Below are 23980 nucleotides of genomic sequence, written 5' to 3' on the forward strand. Positions count from 1 at the left end.
CTTCCTTTCCTTCCTTCCATTCCTTTTGTTCTTTCCTATCCTTTCGTTCATTACTTTCCTTCCTTTCCCTTTGTTCCTTCCTATCCTTTCGTTCCTTCCTTTCCTCTCTTCCTTTCCTTCCTTTCTTCCTGTCTCCCTCTCTCTTTCTCCCACTCTCACTTTCTCTCTTTCTTTCTATCTGTCTTTCTCCTTTTCTGTCTGTCTTTCTCCTTTTCTGTCTCTGTCTCCCATCTTCCACCTCTCTTCCTTCTCTCTTTCTTCCTTCCTTCCTTCCTCCCTTTCTTTCCTCTCTAATCTCGTGGCTTCTTCTGACTTTAAAAACACAACAGTCAACCCTTCTGTTGCTGGAGTTTCAATTAATCATGCCATGCTACCCCTGTTTAAACAAATTAGCTTAATTTTTAAAAAAAAAGTAAGAATGCCACATCATTAGGTACACGTGTACAATATTAACACCAAGTAATGCAAGCATTATCTGTTGTGTCACCAAGTTTAATTTCATCTCATATCTTAAGCAACGCAGCGGCCAACGGCGCCCCTGCGGGTCAGTCACAAGTTCCAAACACCTCCTCCGCCCACCCATAGTGGAGTGGGTGAGTCCAAGTTCACCTCCCCTTTCCTCTCAGACCGAATCGCGAGTCTCCACCTCACTTTGTGCCGCGTCCACTTCTACTGGAGTGGATTCATGTTCGGCCCTTGACTTCCTCGCCTCGCCCGCCATGCAGAACAACCACACTAAGGAGCACCTCTACAAGATCCTGGTCATTGGAGACCTGGGCGTAGGCAAGACCAGCATCATCAAGCGCTATGTGCACCACAACTTCAGCCCAAATTACAGAGCCACCATCGGAGTAGACTTTGCCCTCAAAGTTCTCAATTTGGACCAGGAGACCGTACGTCTTCAGCTGTGGGACATCGCAGGTAGTTTACACTTGACGCACACTGTTTAGAACTAAATGCGATTTTGTATAAGGAAGGGGCCATTAAAAAGAGAATGTGCATACGTGTGGCAAACATAATTTTAAAAAATGTAGGCAGATAGTAATCGTCTCATACTAAATAACTCATCTCATTTTCTGGGACTGCTTTATCCTCACTAGGTTCGCGGGGGGTGCTGGAGCCTGATTTAGGGCCAGCGGCGGGGGACACCCTGGATTGTAGGCCAGCCAATCGCAGGGCACAAAGTGACAAACAACCATTCACATTCTCAATCATACCTAGGGGCAATTTAGAGCAGTGGTCTCCAATCACCGGTTCGCGAGCTAGCTAGGGCCGGTCCGTCAGAGTAAAAGATATTAACGTTTTAAATCTCGTCCTCGTACTTCAAATGAGAAAAGTTGTAATAATAATGATAATAAATGATTGCTGTTATGCTTCAGACTATTTTTTGCCGCCGTGGGTGTCGTTTCTGCAGTGAGCCCAACCCCACACAATTTTGTCTTAAATTGTCGCCCTCCCCATTAGCCGGACCACGAGAAAATAGAAATAGCCGTGAAAACAAGCTTTGAGACCGCTGATTTAGTGTCCATGCATGTCTTTGGAATGTGGGAGGAAACTGGAGTACTCAGAGAAAACCCACACAGACTCAGGGAGAACATGCAAACTCCACGCAGGTGGACTGACCTGGATTTGAACCCAGGTCCCCCACTGTAAGGCCGACGCGTTAACCACACATCCGCCAGGCCGCCCTATACTACATAACACAACATTGAATAATTGGGTTATTCCATCTACAATGGACCACAATTAATTTACAATGGGAAGGATGATTGAACATTACCTTGCCCCTCCCAGTCAGTCAAATTGAATTGGACGTCTAGCGCCGTCAGTGTGCTGCAAGTGTTAAAATAAAATAAAATGTTAAAAAAAATCACAGTTCCTGTATAAAAGCTGATTTTTTTTCACTAGGTTGACAGTATGTGGACACATAGTGTTCATATGATGTGCAAAGGGGGGATGGCTAGAAACACGTGACTATCTCACCTTGCATGCTTACAGTGGCTTCACACATAAGTGGCATTTCTTCTGTGGAAAATCCCCAATTCAATTACCGATTTGAAAAGAATTGAGGCCTCTGCAGCCAGCAGTTATTGGCCAGAAATGTCAAACTATTGAATTTTGGTCAAAGAACCCTCTATATTTGAGAAGTACATAGGCAGGTTTTTGTTCCAACTGATTTAGCGCTGATAGTTTAACCAATTCTGAAACAAGCAGCACCTGACTGCAATCAAATGATTACGCATTTAAAACATCAGAATGGTGAAAGTGTATCCTCTTTTTTTCATTTGGGATGGAAACCTTTTTTTCTCCAATTTAATCTGGAAGGAGTTGTTACACTAGACATACAAATGTTTTCAATATACTAGTAAGGAATCCCAGTTATTTTATCAATGTAGAATGTTTGTAGAATTGTAGAAATGTTACTAAAACATTGATTTATGTATGCTGAAATTTTTAAATTGTTTCACATGTAGATTGGAATTAGAATCATGTGATTATAAAAAGAAATGCACAGGCTATTGGGCTTTGAGTCCATAGAAAAGCCCAAAAGTTATTCAAGAGCTACTTATCATTATAGGTAAATTGAACTTGATTCTAATTGTACCTTGTATGGAATAAAATGTTGCCATGGCATCCAGAAAATATTTGAAATCCAAATATAGAGTTGATTTTTAGTTGTAGGATCTTTGTTTGAAGAGTCTTTCTACTTTAATTTAATGATATCACGCTGAGTATTATAAAGGGAAAGCAAGGTCTGGGAAAGAGCAATAAATTGAATCATCTGTTCAAAATTGCTGTAAAATCTGTGGTTGCTTAAAACATCCATGTGAATATTAGAACCCAACAATTGTCATGCTACTGCTTGTGGTCAGTCTGCAATCAATTTTGTGGTGCTTCTCGAACCAAAAATGTCAGTCCGTTAAAAGATTCGTTATCAGATGTTTACATCAGACGTCATATCCAACTTTTACAGTTCCCTTAACCGGAAAAGGGTAAACCTCAATATCGTCTAAAAGATATGAAGCCCTGGCGTGACAGACTACGATACGAGCCCATAATACAGATAAAAAAACCTTTTCTTGACATTTAATTTTAGTTACTCCGAAATCGAATAATGGTTTGTGGGTAAGCGATGAGAACCAAAGTTTTCAATAGGAGACTAACCTCACGTGAATGTCTGCTGAGGTTGACCTGCTGCTCACAGCCCTCCGTTGCACTAAGCACAAACGGTCATGTGTCTCTGCCTCATGTGAGCCAGATTTAAGGCCTAGCTGCTTGTATATCAAGAGTGTTTGTTGTGGTACACTTAGCTGAAACTCTAAATGTTCTGCTTTCACCAGAGGTATGCATTCAGCAAATTGAAGGATTTCTTTATTATAAGACATTGACACGGTACAAATGGAACTCCTGTGCAGATCATCTTTAGCTACTGCAAACTTAAAAGTATGTATTCATAAATTGTTTCTTTTTATTTGATTATATTTAGAAAATGTAAAGCAACTTATTGGAAGGTATTCAATAGGGCTGGGTATTGCCAAGAGTGTCACAGCACAGGGGAATAAATATCTTGTAACATGGAATACAAGGTATATATATATATATATATATATATATATATATATATATATATATATATATATATATATATATATATATATATATATATATATATATATATATATATATATATATATATATATATATATATATATATATATATATATATATACAGTGGTACCTCGAGATACGAGCTTAATCCGTTCCGGGACTGAGCTCGTATGACAAGTTACTCGTAACTCGAGGTAAAGTTTCCCATTGAAATGAATGGGAAACAAATTAATTCGTTCCAACTCTCTGAAAAAAACACCAGAAACAGGATATTGGATTGAAAAAAAAAGTTTTATTTCTTATAATTCGCCATATATTGACAAAGTAATAAATAACGAGTGGTTTAATAGAAATAAAGTGTTTAATCTAACTAAAATTGGACGGATTTCGCCGAGGGGAGAGGGGCTTCGTTTTTTTTTTTTCCTCCACACAACGCACTCGTAAACAGAACAAACACTCCACCCTCACGTTCGCTATCGATGGGCTGTTTGCTGTCGTACTATTCCCTTCAAAATATTCCGAAAATGATGCACACAAATGTCCTCACAATCGGAGAACGCACGACCACTTGCCAACGAGCAGCAAGCAGTCTTATCAGCGATCGCACCGCTGCTCATGGGAGCTTCCGAGGCGCTGGCTAGCGGCTCATTTTAGCTTGTAGCATCTGTGTTCGCATCCCCTCGAACGGCGACTATGATAGAGTTGCTACCGGGGATGCTGTTGCGAGCCAGTGCCCCCGATGTTCTTATGAGCAGCCAACGAGCAGAGTCTTTTATCAGCGATCGCCCCGCTGCTCATGGGAGCTTCAGGGGCGCTGGCTAGCGGCTCCTTTTAGCTTGTAGCATCTGTGTTCGCATCCCCTCGAACGGCGCCTATGATAGAGTTGCTACCGGGGATACCGTAATTACTCGAATATAACGCGCACTCGAAAATAACACGCAGGTATAACTTTGGGCCAAAAAAATCTGGAAAAACGCAGTACTCGAATATAGTGCGCACCTAAAATTTCCCGCTGACGAAAATCAGAAATCTTACCTTTTTTTCTTCGTTTCACGATTGTTTTGTTCAAACAAATTTATTCATTAGAATCCTTCAAATGAAAAGTTCCTCTCTCTCTTTGTCTGTCCTCTCATACATCTCTTCGTTGAGAATCCTATCAACGTCCACGCTTCCTTCATCCACTTCCTCTTCCTCCCACAACACATCATCCGATTGGCTTTACGAGATGACGTAAAATCCGTGCGTCAAAGTGAGTTTGACAATGCTTTTTTCGATCGAAAATTTGTAATTTATTTTAGTTATTGATTATAACACTGAACTGAGAGAGGGTGAACTGAGACGGGTACGAGGCTAGAGGGGGGCAGTGGTGGTCTCGGCTTCACGAGATGACGTAAAATCCGTGCGTCAAAGTGAGTTTGACAATGCTTTTTTCGATCGAAAATTTGTAATTTATTTTATTCAATTCAATTTCAATTCAATTTATTTGGCAAGAAAAAGCACCAGGCTAAGGGCCATGTAACAAGACAAAAAATAAAAAATAAAAAAAAAAATAAAATAAAAAAAAAAATTAGTTTTTGATTATAACACGCACCCCCAACTATTGGAATTAATTATTTTGCAAAAACCTGCGTGTTATATTCGAGTAATTACGGTACTTTTGCGAGCACGAGTATACTTCATTACCCAGAAAGCCCTCTTTTCACCGCGCATGCGCGTTGTGCGTTTCCTGGTCTGAATAGCTCATCCGGTGCTCGTAAATATTGTTATACACGAAAGATATGCCAAAAAAAATGCCATGGCAACCTGGCTTGGTCGCATCACGAAACTTTGACCGCATCACGGGCGAATTATTCGATCGAAATTTCCCCCGTAAGACGAGCATTCCGTATGACGAACGGTCGTATGACGAGGTACCACTGTATATATATATATATATATATATATATATATATATATATATATATATATATGTATATATATACTATATATACTATATATACGTGTGTATATATATATATATATATGTATATATATACTATATATACGTGTATATATATATATATATATATATATATATATATATATATAATTGATACTACATAACAATCACACATGTCTCACACTGCATTTTTTATGATTGAAGATAACAAAAATAACGGGCGGCCCCAAGGCTCAGTGCTTAGCGCGTCGGCCTCACAGTGGGGGACCTGTGTTCAAATCCAGGTCGGTCCACCTGTGTGGAGTTTGCATTTTCTCCCCGGGCCTGTGTGGGTTTTCTCTGGGTACTACGGTTTCCTCCCACATTCCAAAGACATGCATGGTAGGCTGATTGGACACTGAATTGCCCCTAGGTATGAGTGTGAGCTTGAATGGTTGTTTGTCTCCTTGTGCCCTGCGATTGGCTGACCACCAATTCAGGGTGTCCCCCGTCTCTGCACCGAAGTCAGCTGGGATAGGCTGTAGCACCCCCTGTGACCCTAGTGAGGATAAAGCAGTTCAGAAAATGAGATGAGAGATGAGACAAAAATAACTGGTATACCCACTTTATAATGCTCTTAATATTAGAACAAGAAATGTTTTTCCTGAGAGGCAAAAAACAATTTGCATAGACCACATAGACAAGGGCAAATATAGTTGCTTTACGCGTTTACATATGTTTGTGCGTAATTTAAATGGATAGAGGAATAAAATCGTCTTAGCGAATGCTGTCAATTCATTACTAATGAAAAAAATATATTTGCCTGTGTCTTGATGTGTTGCTGAGAAAATCACGGCAGTTCTCCAATTCTGGAACAAAACTGAAGCTTGTTACTTACCTCTTTTTTAATGGCACATCCATCTTTCTCTTTTATGTTCACCTACCTTGTTAAAATGATTTTTCTGTACATATGTGCATTGACCCCGGTGCAATCGTAAACCCTTACGTTTGAAGAATGTAGCGTCATGTATACATTTAGGTTTTGGTATGTAATATACATAGGTTGTAGACTACAAATGCTATATGTTCACATGATCATTTCTAATGTCAACCCATTCTGTCCCACTGGCAACAATTGTTGCCCAACTGTCGCAAATTCTGAAAAGTGCTAATGCGACTGACAGTATTGAACGGTTCTCAAGTAAGTGTTTGTCAAAAGCTCTGTCTCTAAAACCTTTGGATTCATAGCAAATACTGTCTTAGGTTTATGACGTTAGGTGTAGGAGGTGTAGAGTTGTTATATTTATATGATGACCACTTGGAGAGACAAGCTACTACATTGGATGGTCACCCAATAAAAAAGGTCTTTACAATCCACAATAACTGTAACTTTGGTTCCAAAGTGGAAACAAAAAGACAGTGGCATTTTCTTCCTCAAATGGATGACTTTATCTAGCCTATACATAAGTCTATTCAGCTTGCATAAGAATATTAAACATGTTCACAAATTTCTTTGAAACTCCAGACACAAGTTCCTTCAATCTGGTCCTCGAGGTTTTCTGTGCAGTCTGTTTTCCATGTCTCAACTGTGTTGGCGGGCAACACACTTGAATCAAATACAGTAAAAAACTGTATTGTTATCACCCTAAACATCACCCTTTCATCATTATCAATAAAATGGTTCCTATGACATTTCTTTTCACAGTTCCAATTTGGTTATCCTCTTGATTTTCAGAAGGTAGTTTCTGAAAAGGCCCAGTGGCACAAGTGGTTAGCACTTCAGCCTCACAATGGTAGACCTGGGTTCAAATCCAGGTCGGTCCACCTGTGTGGAGTTTGCATGTTCTCCCCGGGCCTGTGTGGGTTTTCTCCGGGTACTCCGGTTTCCTCCCACATTCCATAGAAATGCATGGTATGCTGATTGGACACTTTAAATTGACCCTAGGTATGAGTGTGAGCATGAATGTTTTTTGTCTCCTTGTGCCCTGCGATTGGCTGGCCACCAATTCTTTCTGGCTTGAAATCAGTTGGGATAGGCTCCAGCACCCCCACAACCCTAGTCAGGATAAAGCGGTTCAGAATATAAGAGATGTGATGAGAGATGAGTTTCTGAAAATTGGCTTTTAGTGCAGAAATACCATCCCCTTTCTGGTCTGTCTGTATGTACAAAATCATCATCATCGACTGGATGGCCAGTTGTTGGTAGTTGCAGGTCAGCTGGTGATAGTTGCAGGTCAAGTAATACAGAGGATGTTGTCTCTTTTTCTGTCCATTGATCTTTAATCTCTTTCTATCTTGGTCTGCTGTGTTGGTGCTTTTGTATTCCATCTTCAAAGTTGGGGCCCAGTCAGGTTTGTCATACAAATCAGCAGGTTTGCCTAGAATGGTTTTTGTTTGTTTGTTTTTTAATAACTAAGGGTGACCGAGTGGCACTTTTTACTTGATATATTTCAATGTTGCGGCCCGGCGGTTGAGTGGTTAGCGTGTCGGCCTTGCAGTTCCGGGTTCATGGGTTTGATCCTAGGTCGGTCCTCACTGTGTGGAGTTTGCATGTTTTTCCTGGGTTCGCGTGAGTTTCCTCCTTGTACTCCGGTTTCCTCTCACATGCCTAAACCATGCATGGTAGGCTGGTTGAACACTCTAAATTGCCCCGAGGTATGAGTGTGAGCGTGAATTGTTGTCCATCTTCTTGTGCCCTGTGATTGGCTGGATTCATGGCTAGAAAGATCAGGTTGTATGTTGTGAAGACTTTGTGAATGTATTTGAAGCGCTCACTGAAGTTGAGGTTGGAGAAAGAGGTGTCCATAACACATCCCAACACAGCTTTTAAATTGAATTTGCACTTTTATGGCAAGATTAGATGTTGCCACTCTACTAGTGTCGAGGCTGGCACCAAATGCATATCTTGTGTAAGCCTTATTTTTCTGTTTACTTAAGAGAAGGCAAACATTCTCAAAACTGTCATATATGTATTCTCATTTATTTATTCTATGATTTATCTTATCTTCAAACACACTGTAATTATTGTGAAAGAACGAGAGAGAGAAACAAAGAAACAAAAAAGAAAAAGTAAAACCTTCAACATGAACTAGAGTATATCATTTAAATGAGTTTTTACAGATGTCAAAATTTGAACTTGCTATGTTTACATTTATCATGTTTTTGTGTAAATGTGATGGTCTTTTGTAGGTCAAGAGAGATTTGGTAACATGACCCGCGTATACTACCGCGAGGCAATGGGCGCCTTCATCGTGTTTGATGTGACAAGGCCCGCCTCATTCGAGGCAGTCACCAAATGGAAGGAGGACTTGGACTCTAAAGTGACATTAGCCAATGGGAAGAATGTAGCCACGGTGCTCCTGGCTAACAAGTGTGACCAGGGACGAGATGTACTGACCAATAATGGAATAAAGATGGAGCAGTTCTGCCAGGAGAATGGCTTTGTTGGGTGGTTTGAGACATCTGCTAAGGTAAAGGACACACAGAATTTCTAATCAATTGCAATCAAGGGGATATCAACGCCCCAAATCGGCCTCAAATTCAATAAACCTTTCTAAACTGCCTCTCAGCAAAATTGCTGTATTGAGAATAATGGCATTGGAGACCTGGCATAGTTTCATCTGTGCCTTTCAGACAGACCACAAAAGAAATAAATGCAGATGATGCAGCATCCTGCAAAAGAGATAATTAGATGCATGGTAATGTCAGCATCTGGAACAGAAACAATTCTTTTCAAATAGGATCAGTCTTTACACAACACCAAAGAGGATGCTTTGTTGCATTTTGTGAGGAAAGAAAAATCACAACTTTGAACTCCGCCATACAATTTTCTACATTATAAACTTCTATTATAAACTATTCATTACATGTTCTGTATTACATATCGTCACAGGATTGTAGGGGTGCTTGAGCCTATTCCAGCCAACATTGGGTAAAAGATTGAACTGTCACATACAGTAATACCTTGAGATACAAGCGTACTGCATTCCGGGACCAAGCTCGTATGTCAATTTATTCGTATCTCAATTTTTTTTCCCATAGAAAATAACTAAATACATATTAATCCGTTCACACCCTCGGAAAAAAGACCCAAGACAGGAAAAACATCTATTTATTTGTTCTAATTCCCCACCTACTCACAAAGTATTATAAATAGCTATCTAGTGGTTATGATCTTAAATACTAAAATGTGACATTACTCAGTACAGACTTACCGCGGAGTGCGCGGATGACAGAGAGAAAGGACAGGAAACTTGACGAACGGCAATGCGCTCGTAACATAACATAAACTTTAAATTTAACTTAAATTAACTTAGATTACTATACACACACTTAAAAATAAGTGTAAATCTTACGCTACATTAAATTTCAACTTTCTTGTGTGATAGCCGAGGCAAAGATGTTAATGCAGTGGTTCTTAACCTTGTTGGAGCTACCGAACCCCACCAGTTTCCTATGCGCATTCACCGAACCCTACTTTAGTGTAAAATAAAATGTGATTTTTTACAAATTCAAGATACAGTGGTACCTCGAGATACGAGCTTAATCCGTTCCGTGACTGAGCTCGTATGACAAGTTACTCGTAACTCGAGGTAAAGTTTCCCATTGAAATGAATGGGAAACAAATTAATTCGTTCCAACTCTCTGAAAAAAACACCAGAAACAGGATATTGGATTGAAAAAAAAGTTTTATTTCTTATAATTCGCCATATATTGACAAAGTAATAAATAACGAGTGGTTTAATAGAAATAAAGTGTTTAATCTAACTAAAATTGGGCAGATTTCGCCGAGGGGAGAGGGGCATAAAAGGGGCGGGGGGCTTCGTTTTTTTTCTTCCACAAAACGCACTCGTAAACGGAACAAACACTCCACCCTCACGTTCGCTATCGATGGGCTGTTTGCTGTCGTACTATTCCCTTCAAAATATTCCGAAAATGATGCACACAAATGTCCTCACAATCGAATAACGCACGACGAGCAGCAGTCTTTTATCAGCGATCGCGCCGCTGCTCATGTTGTTGTTGTTGTTGGGCCACCTCAGGCGCTTGAGGATTACCCTCAGCAGCGCTAGAGCTGTCACTGGAACGCGGATTAGTTCATCCAGGGGGTAGCCGGAGGTGTGGGGCAGTGCGAATATCTCCGGCTGGATGAAAAACGTAGGGCGCTACGTTCCTGGGTGGCAGCTCTGGGTGGTTTTGTTGGATTCGCATGGGAGCTTCGGGGCCGCTGGCTAGCGGCTCCTTTTAGCTTGTAGCATCTGTGTTCGCATCCCCTCGAACGGCGCCTAGTGCCATTGCCTGTCGGCGTTGTGCGCACGAGTATACTTCATTACCCAGAAAGCCCTCTTTTCACCGCGCATGCGCGTTGTGCGTTTCCTGGTCTGAATAGCTCATCCGGTGATCGTAAATATTGTTATACACGAAAGATATGCCAAAAAAAATGCCATGGCAACCTGGCTTGGTCGCATCACGAAACTTTGACCGCATCACGGGCGAATTATTCGATCGAAATTTCCCCCGTAAGACGAGCATTCCGTATGACGAACGGTCGTATGACGAGGTACCACTGTATATAAAATCATCGCAGCACTGATTGGCCAAGCAATGTCCGGTGATCATCTGCAGCCTGTGATGGTCAAGCGGGGCATGTTATCGTGTATAGACATGATGAATCGATGTGTCTTGACCTCTCTGGCAGAGGCTCCACCGAAAATCAGATGAGATGAGAAGCTCGCTAGAGATCCAGATGCGAGTTCTGGCTAGCACAATTTCTCACCATCCACCGGAGGGTGTGGAAACGCTGACGCTTCCGTACGCCTGCTAGAAGTCGCCAACTCAAATTCTGATTGGTTAAAGCCACTGTTTGAGTGACACTTATTCTATGGTGCAGGGCCCACAGAACTGATTATGAAGGCCGCAAGGTAAATTTCTGACTTTGGCAACAAATAATGGCTAAAATGTGATTGGTTAAATGCTTAAATATGAAAACACACACCTGGAAGCAGCGCAACTTGGGGAAAAGTTAACATCAGTCTATGATTCAGGTAATCTTTAGGCCAGCAGAGAAGGCTTTGCTGGCCCTGACGGCCCACCACTGGTCCTCCCGTTTGTGGCTGCCCAGTATGCAAGATAAGGCACTTAAATGAAGGAATGTCCTGCAGTCCGAAATGGACCGACCGATGGGCTATATCTTCATTTCCATTACCAACACTGCTTATCAATTCCATTCCTAATCAATCTCTCTCCCCGTTGTTCATGAAAACAGCTACAATTATAGGTTATGTCATTGGAAAAATGAGATTACTAGTCCTTTGTAATTATACCAACACCTCACTTCTGATAAATGTGTCACTGGGACTTATTTTGCTGTTTCTGGGTCCCAAATGGTTTTGTAAAAAGAAATCCGGACGCAAGGCGGTGTGCATTTTTACATCTGATCATGGGGATGGTTTGAGTCGCGGTTTATCTGGTCCCTCAACGAGTATTTGTCCTCTCTGGATGACAACCTTACTTCTAGGCTATTAGAAAAGCCACATTCCTCCACCACAACAAAGGTAAGGGCTCAGAAAGTAGACCATTTTCTAATTAATGAGCCTTACTACCCATAAAACTGTCAAGAAATGTACACAATAGTAATCGGTTACGGTAAAGCATATTTTTACCCTTCGCACTAGTACAAGGCAAATAATAGATGTAGTGGTGTATTTGTACATCTATGAACAAATGACAACTACTTAGCACCAAGTCCATTTTCGTACACAAATATGTCATTTTTGTGCAGATATTTACTCTTAAACGGATAATATAAATCTTCAGTGGCATATTTAACCTCCTAGGACCTGGCGTCCACATGTGGTTGGTTGTCACAAGACTACAATGATAAATTTTGGACTACAAGGGCCTGGCGTCCACTTATGATGTGGACATATTTTTCTCAGAAACTACTTAATGTAAAAAGATAATTCTTTGTTTTTACACTCATTGGGTCCCAATTAGCCTAAATATCAAAGAGAAAATAAAACTGCATTTGGGTCTTAGAAGGTTAAAGATAATCATTTATGTTGTTCAGCTGTGACTGCGCCAAGCTGCATAATAATTGAACAGAGAGGCAGTAAATTCTGATAATCGCCGACTCTTCTGGACAGAACTACTCTAGCTGAAACACTAAAGAAAAAGCTAATTTCAGTCAGTTCATTTGTTTTGTTTTCTGCTCAAATACAACTGCACTTCAGGCAATGAGTCATGTTTACTCAGGACAAAATTGTGAACTTGCTTGGTTTGCTTGACTTGAACTGACAAACATAAAGTCCCCACATTTGTGGATGATGTGCAGCAAGAATGTCACAGCCAGTTGCTAAGAGAGGAAAATAGAAAAAGTTCTGCATGTACTTGTAGATGCACATAACAAAGTGAGGTATGCCACCACAATGTTCTTTCATTTCATTGTGAGAAATCAAATTATAAACATCTTTTATTGAACAAAAATAATTAGGATGGCTATTGTCGTGTTATAGTTGGTAGCTTGAGTCGTCTTGGGACCGAAGGGCCGTTGGCTGCCCATTGTTGAAGACAGTTAACCCAAATTTGTGGGGGTTTGGAACCATTTAGTACATGGCAGGTGCACTATTGGTGTATGAATGGGTGAAATGAGCTAATGTAAAGTGCTTTGGGCACGGTAAAAATTTGTAGCTATATAAGTGTTTGTTGACAGTACCTATCAACCCTTGGGGTTCAATTACACTTTCACAGAGTAATTAGCATTTAATTAATGAATGAATTAATTAGTCATTTTCGAGGCACCGTTTCCCGAGGTTTATTTCTATCTTTATATCAGATGAATTGATCTGAATGGATCTTTATTATGCATATACTAGGACATGGTTCTAAACCAGGGTTCGATTGAACCCTATTGGTTCGGTGAGTTGGTCTCAGGGGTTTGGTGGAGCCTCTGCCGTGGCGGTCAAGAGACATCTGTTACGATCGAGCCGTGTCGTCGGGGCACGATCGAGAATGGATTAGGGCCCAGGCGCGGGAAGCAGGAGGGGAACGAGGCAGTTGGCTTCAAGGCAACATCTTTAATAACTCAGACGGGATCTTACAACACAACGAGAACTTGTGAAATGAAAGCGATACCAAACCGGAAACAGGAGAACGAGAGGTATCGAGGAGAAAGGTAGCGTGGCTGCATGGCTACTGAATCCACGCTGTGACTTCCAGGAACATGCAAGAATTGTGCAGGAGCTTGCAGGAACGATCCGAACAATGATAATAGAACTAATTGGTGTTTAAATACTAACTCCGGAAGTCATCAACACATTGATTCCAGCTGCTCTGCCTCTACGGCAGGCCAGGAGGGACAAAACGGGGCGCTCCTGACAACATCGACTCATCATGTCTATTCACGATAACATGCCTCGCTTGACCATCACTGGCGGCAGATGATCACGTCACATTGCTTGGCCAATCAGTGCTGCAACGAATTTATAGCTTGAATTCGAAAAAAAGATATATTTTATTTTAGACTAAATAATTAAACTGGTGGGGTTCGGTGTATGCGCATATGAAACTGGTGGCGTTCGGTAGCTCCAACAACGTTAAGAACCACTGCCCTAGAAGGAGCCAGATTTTTATTTTTTTGTTTCCTTGATTATGTTCACCAATTTAGGGTGTACCCCACCTAGTGCCCTGAGTTAGCAAAGGTAGGCTCCAAATCCCCCGTGTCCATCGAGTGGAAAAGCGAACAGGAGATGGATTAAAATCAAATCAATTTTCAAGGCCATCGGAAAATAGTCACCTTTGGCATCAAATCTATTTGGAGTGAGTGTTGGACACTCCTGTATGAAGAAGATGAACATGCACCTTTGATCAATTTTGGTCAATATTCATCAAAAAATAGTAAGAACCACACAAGATGTGTCAGACTATGCAGCACGACTAGTAAAAATTGTGACATCCGAGACTCGCGCTACACAAAGAGAGGTTTTTGAATGCTCACTTGTCTGTCTTATCACCTTTTTGCCTTGAGATACCCTGCCAGATAACATATGAGACAACATTTCATTTGGATTAACGTCTGGACAGTAACAATTATTCCACATGTAATATCTCATTTGATCCAGTTTTCATTTCTTTAGAGTACTCTCGATTTATTTTGGAGACATGTTTTTTGAGGGATGTGGAGATGTTAGTCAGTCTAAACCAGGGGTGGGCAAACTATTCCACAAAGGGCCGCAGTGGGTGAAGGTTTTCATTCCATAAAGCTGCTACCTTTTCACCAATCTGGTGTCCTGCAAGTGCAATCAATGGATTGCAGTCAGGTGCTTCTTGTTTTCTGCAGAAATCTCATTGGTTAAAGTGCCTTTGCTGGATCGATTGCAACAAAAACCTGCACCCACAGAGGCCCTCAAGGACCGGTTTCCCCATCCCTGGTCTAAACTGAATATACATTATAGCAAATTGTTTCGTATTGATAATTTGTTTGTCGACCCCTCCTCTTTTCCCCATGCTTAGGAAAACATCAACATTGATGAGGCAGCGAACTGTTTGGTGAAACACATCATTTCCAGTGAGAACGATATGCTCCAATCAGAGGTGCCGGACACCATTACCCCCCAGTTAGAGACAGACAGAGGCGGGACATGCTCTTCCTGCTTCAGATCACAATAACTGATCCTGGCGCGTGGGCATCTTTGTACATGTCATTCCTCACAAAGTTGGTCAGTGTCTTGAGGCAGAGCTTGTTAATTTTGAGGGAGCATGTCTTTCCCCTCCAACAGCTCTTCTTGGCTGCAGAAGGGCGAGAGCCAAAGGAATGAACAGAATGAAGAAAAGATGGAGAAAGAACAATAGACGGGGCTGCGTGTGCCTGTCAAAGACAAGGTCACTCGCATCTTTCCAGCTCCCAATTCTGTAACCATGGAGACGCAGTTACTGAATGACCATAAGCACAGAGCGATTGCAGCAAGTGAAACAAAATCTCTGCTAAATTTTCAGATCTTGAATTAATTTGGCTGTCACTTAAGACCTTTCCATCGTCGTCTTCTGCCCACTCTTCAATTTTCGTTACATGATTCTTTTGTTTCTTCGCTTTTCTTTTGCCCTTCTACTGACTTAAACATTGCTCCCCTTTTTTCCTCAGTAACAATCCAAAACAGCGCTCCTTCAGATTTAACAAAACAGCAGTTGAGAGTCCTAGTGCTTTTTGTGTAATTGGTCTACTGTATTGAGCTACTAAAACACATTGAACATGTAATTACAGTGGCCTCCTTAAAGTGTAGTTTACGCACTTGCTAAATGTTTTATTTATAAATGCATTTAGAAGATTATGAAAACCTTTATAATGTTTTTATACTATGGATAGATATGAATATGCTTTCAAACGTAACAACAAATGCATGCTGTTGTTGTGTTTTTTAAGGGTGAGAGAGATTTAAAAAATAAATGTATTTTAATGGTTGTTTTCTACTGCTTAAGAAGATACAGTATAATGTATATTATACTTGTTATTGTAATATTTGTAATTACGTATGTGATGAATGAATATACCGTATATGCCTACAAATATGGAGATATTTTATCTAGACAGCATGTACAACCAAAGAGCAGGTGTGCATTCAACAACAAGATTAAAATCACATTCTGCTTGATTATTGTCTCTGTATATAATATTGGAATTTAGTTATCATTTGTTCTATCTGTAAACAATTTGCCCAAAAAATACAATTTTCTGGATTGGGTACATTGTTTTTGTGGAATTCAAATGTGCAATAATTTAAAGACATCAAGTTTCAACACAAATTCGCTTTTTATTGTTTCATTTCCTTGATTATTACAATTTATTAAATATTTGCAAATTTATGATGTCCTTCAAGTAAGAAACAGGCTTTTGGAGCCTTCCCTGTCGGCCAAAATATTTAGCCCATTTTATCATGGTGTCCCCTGCCTTTGGCCCGGAGTCAGCTGGGATAGGCTCCAGCACCCCCCGCAACCCTGATAAGGATAAAGCGGTTCAGAAAATGAGATGAGACTTTCTTCCCTATATATTATGTTAAAACTTTCATCTCCGCAATATTGCCCGGATGGTTATGGCTGATACACCAATTGAACTTGGGGTGCACTATGGAGGATATTTACAGAAGTTTCAAAATAAATTCTATATAAATTTTACTGAAATTCTATGGATATTTCACTGCTTGTTTTTCTGTTTTTTAACCTTTTTGTTACATGCAAATGGGGTCTCTTGGCTTTGATAATGAGTCTGATGTGCCTTTGGGTCTCCATATTTTAACCATCCTGCCAGGATGTAAGTCATTTTAAATGAAGGCGTATTCAAATTTCCCCTATTTTGTTTTGGACCAAAGCTAAAAAGTCCGTGGTGTGCACCTTTTGAATTCAAACCAGCGAACTCTGGTGCGGACAAAACAGTTGATCCGTGACCTGGCATCAGAGGTGGTCCTTGTACTCGTGGAACCAAGCTGTGGTGCTGTTTGCTTTATGTGTGAAGGCAACTGCACTGTAGTTCAGACAAAAGCTGAAATCCACACCTTTTGCATGTAACAGAATTCCGTAGTCACAGGCATTATGGGATATGTTGTTTGGTTCGCACTACGTCAGTGTTTGACATGGAGCGATGAGGAAAGAGAATGTTGTCTCGATATTTACTTTCATGTTGCATCAATATCCTCTAATTCGCCAAGTGTCCTGCAAACGTTTACAGTTGATTAACCATATCAATAAGAGCATGAATGTTGCTAGCTGGTGCTCCGTGATTGTTTAAACCATATTTTACAGTGTTACCCCATCCAGACTGTTTAGTCTAAAATAGAACAATGCTTTCACCAGTGTAGGTTTGTTTTAAAATCATATGTCGCTCGCAAAAATTGCAATGTAAAAAAGAAATCGTACCAAAAGTGTCAAATGTATTTTGTTCCGGATCAAAGAAAGCAATCTATGGGCTTTCCTCAGGTGAAAGCTCGGAACGATCCAAAGTCAGCAGGGATAAGATGCTACTTTTTTTAGAGCCTAGTGAGGACAAGCAAAAACAAATAGAGGACTGGTTACTGCCATATATGAAAATAAATTCTAGTGCTTAAAAATACTAATTAAATCCAATTTTTCATCAAGTACTGCTACCTGGTTCAAAGTATCACAAGAGTACAGAGAAAGAGGGAGTGGTTTTACAGTGGGACAAGTAGGTATTTAGCCAACCACCAATTGTGCAAGTTATCCTACTTGAAAAGATTAGAGCGGCCTGTAATTGTCAACATGGGTAAACCTCAACCATGAGACAGAATGTGGGGAAAAAAACCAGAAAATTACATTGTTTGATATTTAAAGAATTTATTTGCAAAACATGGTGGAAAATAAGTATTTGGTTATTATCAAAAGTTCATCTCAATACATTATGTACCCTTTGCTGGCAATAATGGAGGCCAAACGTTTTCTGTAACTTCACAAGCTTGTCACACGCTGTTCCTGGTATTTTGGCCCATTTCTCCATGCAGATCTCTCGAGCAGTGATGTTTTGGGGCTGTCGTTGGGCAACACAGACTTTCAATTCCCTCCACAGATTTTCTATGGGGTTGAGATCTGGAGACTGGTTAGGCCACTCCAGGACCTTGAAATGCTTCTTACGAAGCCACTCCTTTTTTGCCCTGGCTGTGTGTTTGGGATAATTGTCATGCTGAAAAACCCAGCCACGTCTCATCGGCGATGTCCTTGCTGAAGGAAGAAGATTTTTACTCAAAATCTCCCGATACGTGGCCCCATTTATTCTTTCCTTTACACAGTTCATTCGTCCTGGTCCCTTTGCAGAAAAACAGCCCCATGGCATGATGTTTCCACCCCCATGCTTCACAGTGGCAATGGTATTCTTCGGATGCAATTCAGTATTCTTGCTCCTCCAAACACGAGAACCTGTATTTCTACCTAAAAGTTCTATTTTGGCTTCATCTGACCATAACACATTCTCCCAGTCTCTTCTGGATCATCCAAATGCTCCCTAGCGAACCGCAGGCGGGCATGGATGTGTACTGGCTTCAGCAGGGAGATACGTCTGACAGTGCAGGATTTGAGACACTGGCGGCGCATTGTGTTACTGATAGTAGCCTTTTTTACTGCGGTCCCAGCTCTCTGTTGGTCATTCACTAGTCCCCCCGTTCTTGTTGTCATTTTGACGCCACGGGGTGAGATCTTGCATGGAGCCGAGGGAAAGTATCAGTGGTCTTGTATGTCTTTCATGTTCTAATAATTGCTCCCACAGTTGGTTTCTTTACACCAAGCATTTTACCTATTGCAGATTCAGTCTTCCCAGCCTGGTGCATGTCTACAATTTTGTCTCTGTTGCCCTTCGACAGCTCTTTGGTCTTGGCCATAGTGGAGTTTGGAGTGTAGGAAACAGGTTGTGGACAGGTGTGTTTTATACCGATAATGAGTTAAAACAGATCCTATTAATACAGGTGACGAGTGGCTACATCGTTAGACCTTGTTAGAAGTTAGACCTCTTTGAGAGCCAGAAATCTTGCTTGTTTATAGGTGACCAAATACTTATTTTCCATCTAATTTGGAAAAAAATCTTTACAAATCAAACAATGTGATTTTCAGTTTTTTTCCACATTCTGTCTCTCATGGTTGAGGTTTACCCATGTTGACAATTACAGGCCTCTCTAATCTTTTCAAGTAGGAGAACTTGCACAATTGGTGGTTGACTAAATACTTATTTGCACCACTGTAGCTGTAAATGGTATTTTCTTCAACTGTGTGTGACAAGCCAAACCAATGTCTTCGTACACATGTCCTCTAATGCATATACGCACGCATGCGCATTATCAGGAGATTTTAGAGATTCATTTCTTTGTTCAAATGGGGTCGCCGGAGCAACAAGACAGCTCGTTCTTTCAGAGAACTAAAAGAGAAAGACAGAGGGAACGACTGAGTACAGGCTTCTTAACATGGGATTTAAATCACAAGACTCACTTCTAAGTAGCATGTGATCTCATGCTGACTTAAAGTCTTTCACACAGTTGTTTCTACATACTGCTTTAAAACAGAGCATTACCCTGGACAACTCGGTTGTCATTTGTTTGCACAAAGAAGACACAGCACGATTATTTGTCACCAGTTTTCAAAACAAGTGAATACTGCATATTGTCTTTCCATTATTTCCAGTCATACGAGAATGTTCATCAATATTATTGTAGCTACCTATAGTTGCCTATAAAATGTTATGAGGCGTGTAGCATGAATGAGTCAAAAGAAAATGCATCTAGTGAGCTCAGATGCAGAATGATGCGGCCGATAAAATCAGTGGGAAGTGTGGGAGGGTGGGTTCTGGCTGGGAATTAGAGTCACACTAAAGATGAATCAATCCAGGGATCTTTTGCTTGAATGAAAATTGCTACGGCTCCTCCAACTTTAATCAACAGATTTGTGGGAGTTTTTGTGTTTTTTCCTGTGTTTAGTTTATTTTTAATATGATATGTTACGATACGGTACTCGGATGATTCGCCTAAAGACGTTTCGCCGACGGACGTTTGACAGATGGACAGGTCGCCGAATGGACGTTCCACCGAACGGTCATTCGGCCGAACAGCCGAACGGAGGTTTCGCCGAAACGGGATTCGCACGCTCGCCCCGCCCCCGGATAGTGTGTGTACAAGTTTTTCAACCTCGGCCCGTGGGCCATATACGGGCCGTTAGGATTTTTAATCCAGCCCGCCGCCGGCGTTGTCCAAATTATAGTAAAAATAAATGATTCATTTCCCTCTGCCGCTCATCACTCTCAATTTATTAGTCAATGGCAGCCCGGGAATAAGCACTCTTGGGCGGGCAGATGTAGCAGAACCAAACCATGAAATGACAGCAATTAGGTTAAATCCATCCTAAAACAGTATTTAATGATCAAATACAAATACTGGAGCTCTTTGGACATTAGAACTGAGCCCAGGGAAGTGAATTCCTCGGTAAAATGTCGCGATAACGGCTCAAAATGTGTTTAATGATTAAATACAAATACTAGTATTGTATATACAAATACTAGTATTTGTATTTAATCATCAAACACTGTTTTCGGCTGGATTTGACCAAATTTGAGAGCATTTTGAGCCATTTGGCGAATGGCCCTGTTCTTAAAATGGCCGACAAGCGACGACGTCTAGCTCCGTTGCCTCACAACGCACATCGGATATCTAGTACACGATACCTATGGGAATACCAAGCCAAAAAAAAGGAAAACGACGAAGAATATGTGAATTTCCTTTGTCTTCTTTTAAATATAATACTAGTATAAAATACAATACTAGTATTGTATATACAAATACTAGTATTTGTATTTAATCATTAAACGCTGTTTTCGGCTGGATTTGACCGAATTTGAGAGCATTTTGACCCGTTTGGCGAATGGTCGTATATAGACGTTTTTCTGCCTTATCGCGACATCATCGCGACATTTTACCAAGGAATTCACTTCCCTGGGCTCAGTTCTAATGTCCAAAGAGCTCCAGTATTTGTATTTGATCATTAAATGCTGTTTTAGGATGGATTTAACCTAATTGCTGTCATTTCACTGCTCGGTTCTGCTACATCTGCCCGCCCAAGAGTGCTTATTCCCGGGCTGACATGCCCGCCCAAGAGTGCTTATTCCCGGGCTGCCATTGACGGTAGACTAATAAATTGAGAGTGATGAGCGGCAGAGGGAAATAAATCATTGATTTTTACTATAATTTGGACAACGCCGGCGGCGGGCCGGATTAAAAGTTCCCAGCGGGCCGTATATGGCCCGCGGGCCAAGGTTGAAAAACTTGTACACACACGATCCGGGGGCGGGGCGAGCGCGCGAATCCCGTTTCGGCGAAACCTCCGTCCGGCCGAACGGAGCGGCCGTTCGGTGGAACATCCATTCGGCGACCTGTCCATCTGTCAAACGTCCGTCAGCGAAACGTCTTTAGGCGAATCATCCGGCCACGTTACGATACTAAATACAGGGGCACATTTTTGAACGGTCACCATTCAAGTGCAGGGCATTTGTGTCCCATTTTTTTCACAAATGTCTTGATGGGGGGGCTAATGGTTTTATGAGCTTTAATATCATTTTGCTCTTTAATAAACAGATGGACACTGTAGATCTAAGGTCACTAAGTATTGGCTGTTTATGAATTTATTAACATTTATGCCTGTTGCCGTTTGCATGCCTGGTTTTACTGGCTAAATGAGAAAACATCACACTTTTACTTGGTAAATGAGAAAACAGAAAGGAAAGGTGTCCTCATAAGTGTCATGGGAGCTCAATCAAAATTTAAATAAAATGACAAAACAGGGGGTGCCCGGTGGCGCGAGTGGTTAGCGCGTCGGCCTCACAACTCTGGGGTCCTGGGTTCAAATCCAGGTCACGTCCACCTGTGTGGAGTTTGAATGTTCTCCCGGGCCTGTGTGGGTTTCCTCCAGGTCCTCCGGTTTTCTCCCACAGTCCAAAAACATACATGGTAGGCTGCTTGGACACTCTAAATTGCCCCTAGGTATGATAATGAGTGTTCATGGTTGTCCGTCTCCCCGTGCCCTGCGATCGGCCGGCTACCGATTCGGGGTGACCCCGGCCGCTGTCCCGGAGACAGCTGGGATTGGCTCCAGCACCCGCCGCGACCCTAGTGAGGACAAAGTTGTTTGGAAAATGAGATGAGACAAAAGTAAACAACCCTCGGTAGGTTGAAAGGTGAGGAAGCAACCTGGGAGAAGAAAGGTAACAAAATTTAGAATAAAATTTGAATTAAGTTTAGTGTACGGTTAGATTAAACTTAATTTTGAGTGTGTCTGTATCGTAATCCATGTTACAAGCGTGTTGCCGTGCAAAGTCTCTCTCTCACTCTCTCGTCCCGCACTCCACATTGTACTGAATAATGTCTCTGTTTAGTATTCAACATCATAACCACACAATAGTTATTAGTTACTAGATAGATAGTTAGTAGATGGCGAAGTAGAACAAATATGTTTTTCCATTCCAATATACTGTTTTTTGGTTGGGGGCAGGTTTTTTTCAGAGGATGGGAATGAATTAATTTGTATTTAGTTCATTTCTATGGGAAAAGTTGAGTTGAGATACGAGTAAATCGACATACGAGCTTGGTCCCGGACTGTATTAAACTCGTATATCAAGGTACTAATGTAGATTTTAATAAGGGAAAGGAAATGACTGTGGCGGATACTTGTTAACCAACAAAGGGGGACTTATTAAGATATCATAAACCATGCGGGACTGAACTATAGAGTAATGGCCATTTTGTTGAGTTGAATTTAGTTAAGTGCGTGTGACTCTGGAAGTCAGAAAAGGGAAGAGAGTGAAGGTAGCGAGGCTGGTGAAATGTTGGAAGTTAAGATAGCAATGTCAAAGGTAGGTGGGAAAAGCACCGGATTATCTTGAGAAACTGACAGACAATTGGGTTGATAAGGATACAGGTAGAATGGTTTTTGGTGTGTCTTATGGCCAAACAAAAGATGATAAAGCCATTTAATGGTGGAATGAAGAAAATCCGGAACTTGTACAGAAAGGGAGTGTGGCAAGGAGGAGATGCGATAGTCAGGGTACTGAAGAGAACAGACAAGCGTACAAGGAGAGGACACGGTAGGGGGAGAGGGAAGTGAAAAAACCCAAAAGAAAATGTAAATTGAATGAAAGGTTGGGCACAAAGGAAAGAGAAAATGAGTTGCAAGCCTCAGTAGGGCAGAAAGATTGAGATGGGAATGATTAAGTGTGATTTATCCAAGTCCATGGAAAGAAAGATTTGTCAAAAAATGTCTTCCAAATCATAAAAGTCATACAAGATTGCCCTTGACAAACCTTGTCCAGTTATCGGAAAAATAAAAATCCCTAACATATCAAAGCTACATGTTGGACATTGTGGGCCTCTGCTATGAATGCAGTGAAAAGAGGCTCAATTGATGGAATGTAGATGCAGTCTGCTATGTTGTCACATTTCTGTAATGGTAGCCAAAGACTGGATAAGAGTTGATTTGTTTAATATACAGCTGCCTTTTCCTTTAAATGTCTTGGTTATGTGGACGCACACAGCAAGGAGTTCAGCCATCCAATTCTTTACAGAAGTTTTTGTTTTGTTTCATTAAGGTTGCGTTATTTAAGTACTTTTCTTCTTTAGCTGTATTGCACAAAATGTAATATTTGGAGGCACAGATAGAAAGACCAGATTGCAAATGGTTTGAAATATGAATAGAGGATATATTGAAGAAATAAAACATGTGATACTGGCAGATCGCTGAAGATAGAGAAGACGTTGCTAGATAGAAGATAGTTTGTGGTGGCCACAGATAAAAAAGGTTGAACCAAAAGGCAAAGAAGAATCAATAATAATTAATTGCAAGGCTTTCTTGTCATCTTAGGAATTACCCAGTTTTCGCTAAGATACTTTGCCTTCATTTTGCAGTAAACTTTGCAGTGATGCTGAGACA

The 23980-nt window shown here is 41.0% G+C and overlaps 1 protein-coding gene and 1 long non-coding RNA gene across 3 annotated transcripts in view; one reads left to right on the forward strand and one right to left on the reverse strand.

Annotated features, from left to right (window-relative positions):
• LOC144084064 (uncharacterized) overlaps nt 1–23980 on the reverse strand; it is a 32202-nt gene that overhangs the window by 2810 nt on the left and 5412 nt on the right. The window contains exon 3 of one of the 2 annotated variants that reach the window (XR_013303711.1): nt 8925–8989. This is a non-coding gene — a long non-coding RNA (uncharacterized LOC144084064). Of the gene's footprint in view, nt 1–8924; nt 8993–23980 lie in introns of both variants that reach the window. The other variant, XR_013303712.1, reaches the window with a different exon arrangement.
• Nucleotides 633–16631, forward strand: rab38a (RAB38a, member RAS oncogene family). Its single transcript, XM_077612353.1, has 3 exons — nt 633–921; nt 8717–8997; nt 15038–16631. Exons 1-3 carry the CDS (start codon nt 720–722, stop codon nt 15191–15193), a joined length of 639 nt encoding a protein of 212 aa, XP_077468479.1. The 5' UTR covers nt 633–719; the 3' UTR covers nt 15194–16631.

This window comes from Stigmatopora argus, chromosome 10, assembly GCF_051989625.1.
Source record: "Stigmatopora argus isolate UIUO_Sarg chromosome 10, RoL_Sarg_1.0, whole genome shotgun sequence".
Classification (NCBI taxonomy): domain Eukaryota; kingdom Metazoa; phylum Chordata; class Actinopteri; order Syngnathiformes; family Syngnathidae; genus Stigmatopora; species Stigmatopora argus.

Coding starts and splice junctions, on each gene's coding strand:
- rab38a (XM_077612353.1), top strand. CDS start 720: ATGCAGAACAACCACACTAAGGAGCACCTCTACAAGATCCTGGTCATT. Junction 922..8,716: donor TCAGCTGTGGGACATCGCAG/GTAGTTTACACT, acceptor GGTCTTTTGTAG/GTCAAGAGAGATTTGGTAAC. Junction 8,998..15,037: donor GGTTTGAGACATCTGCTAAG/GTAAAGGACACA, acceptor CCCCATGCTTAG/GAAAACATCAACATTGATGA.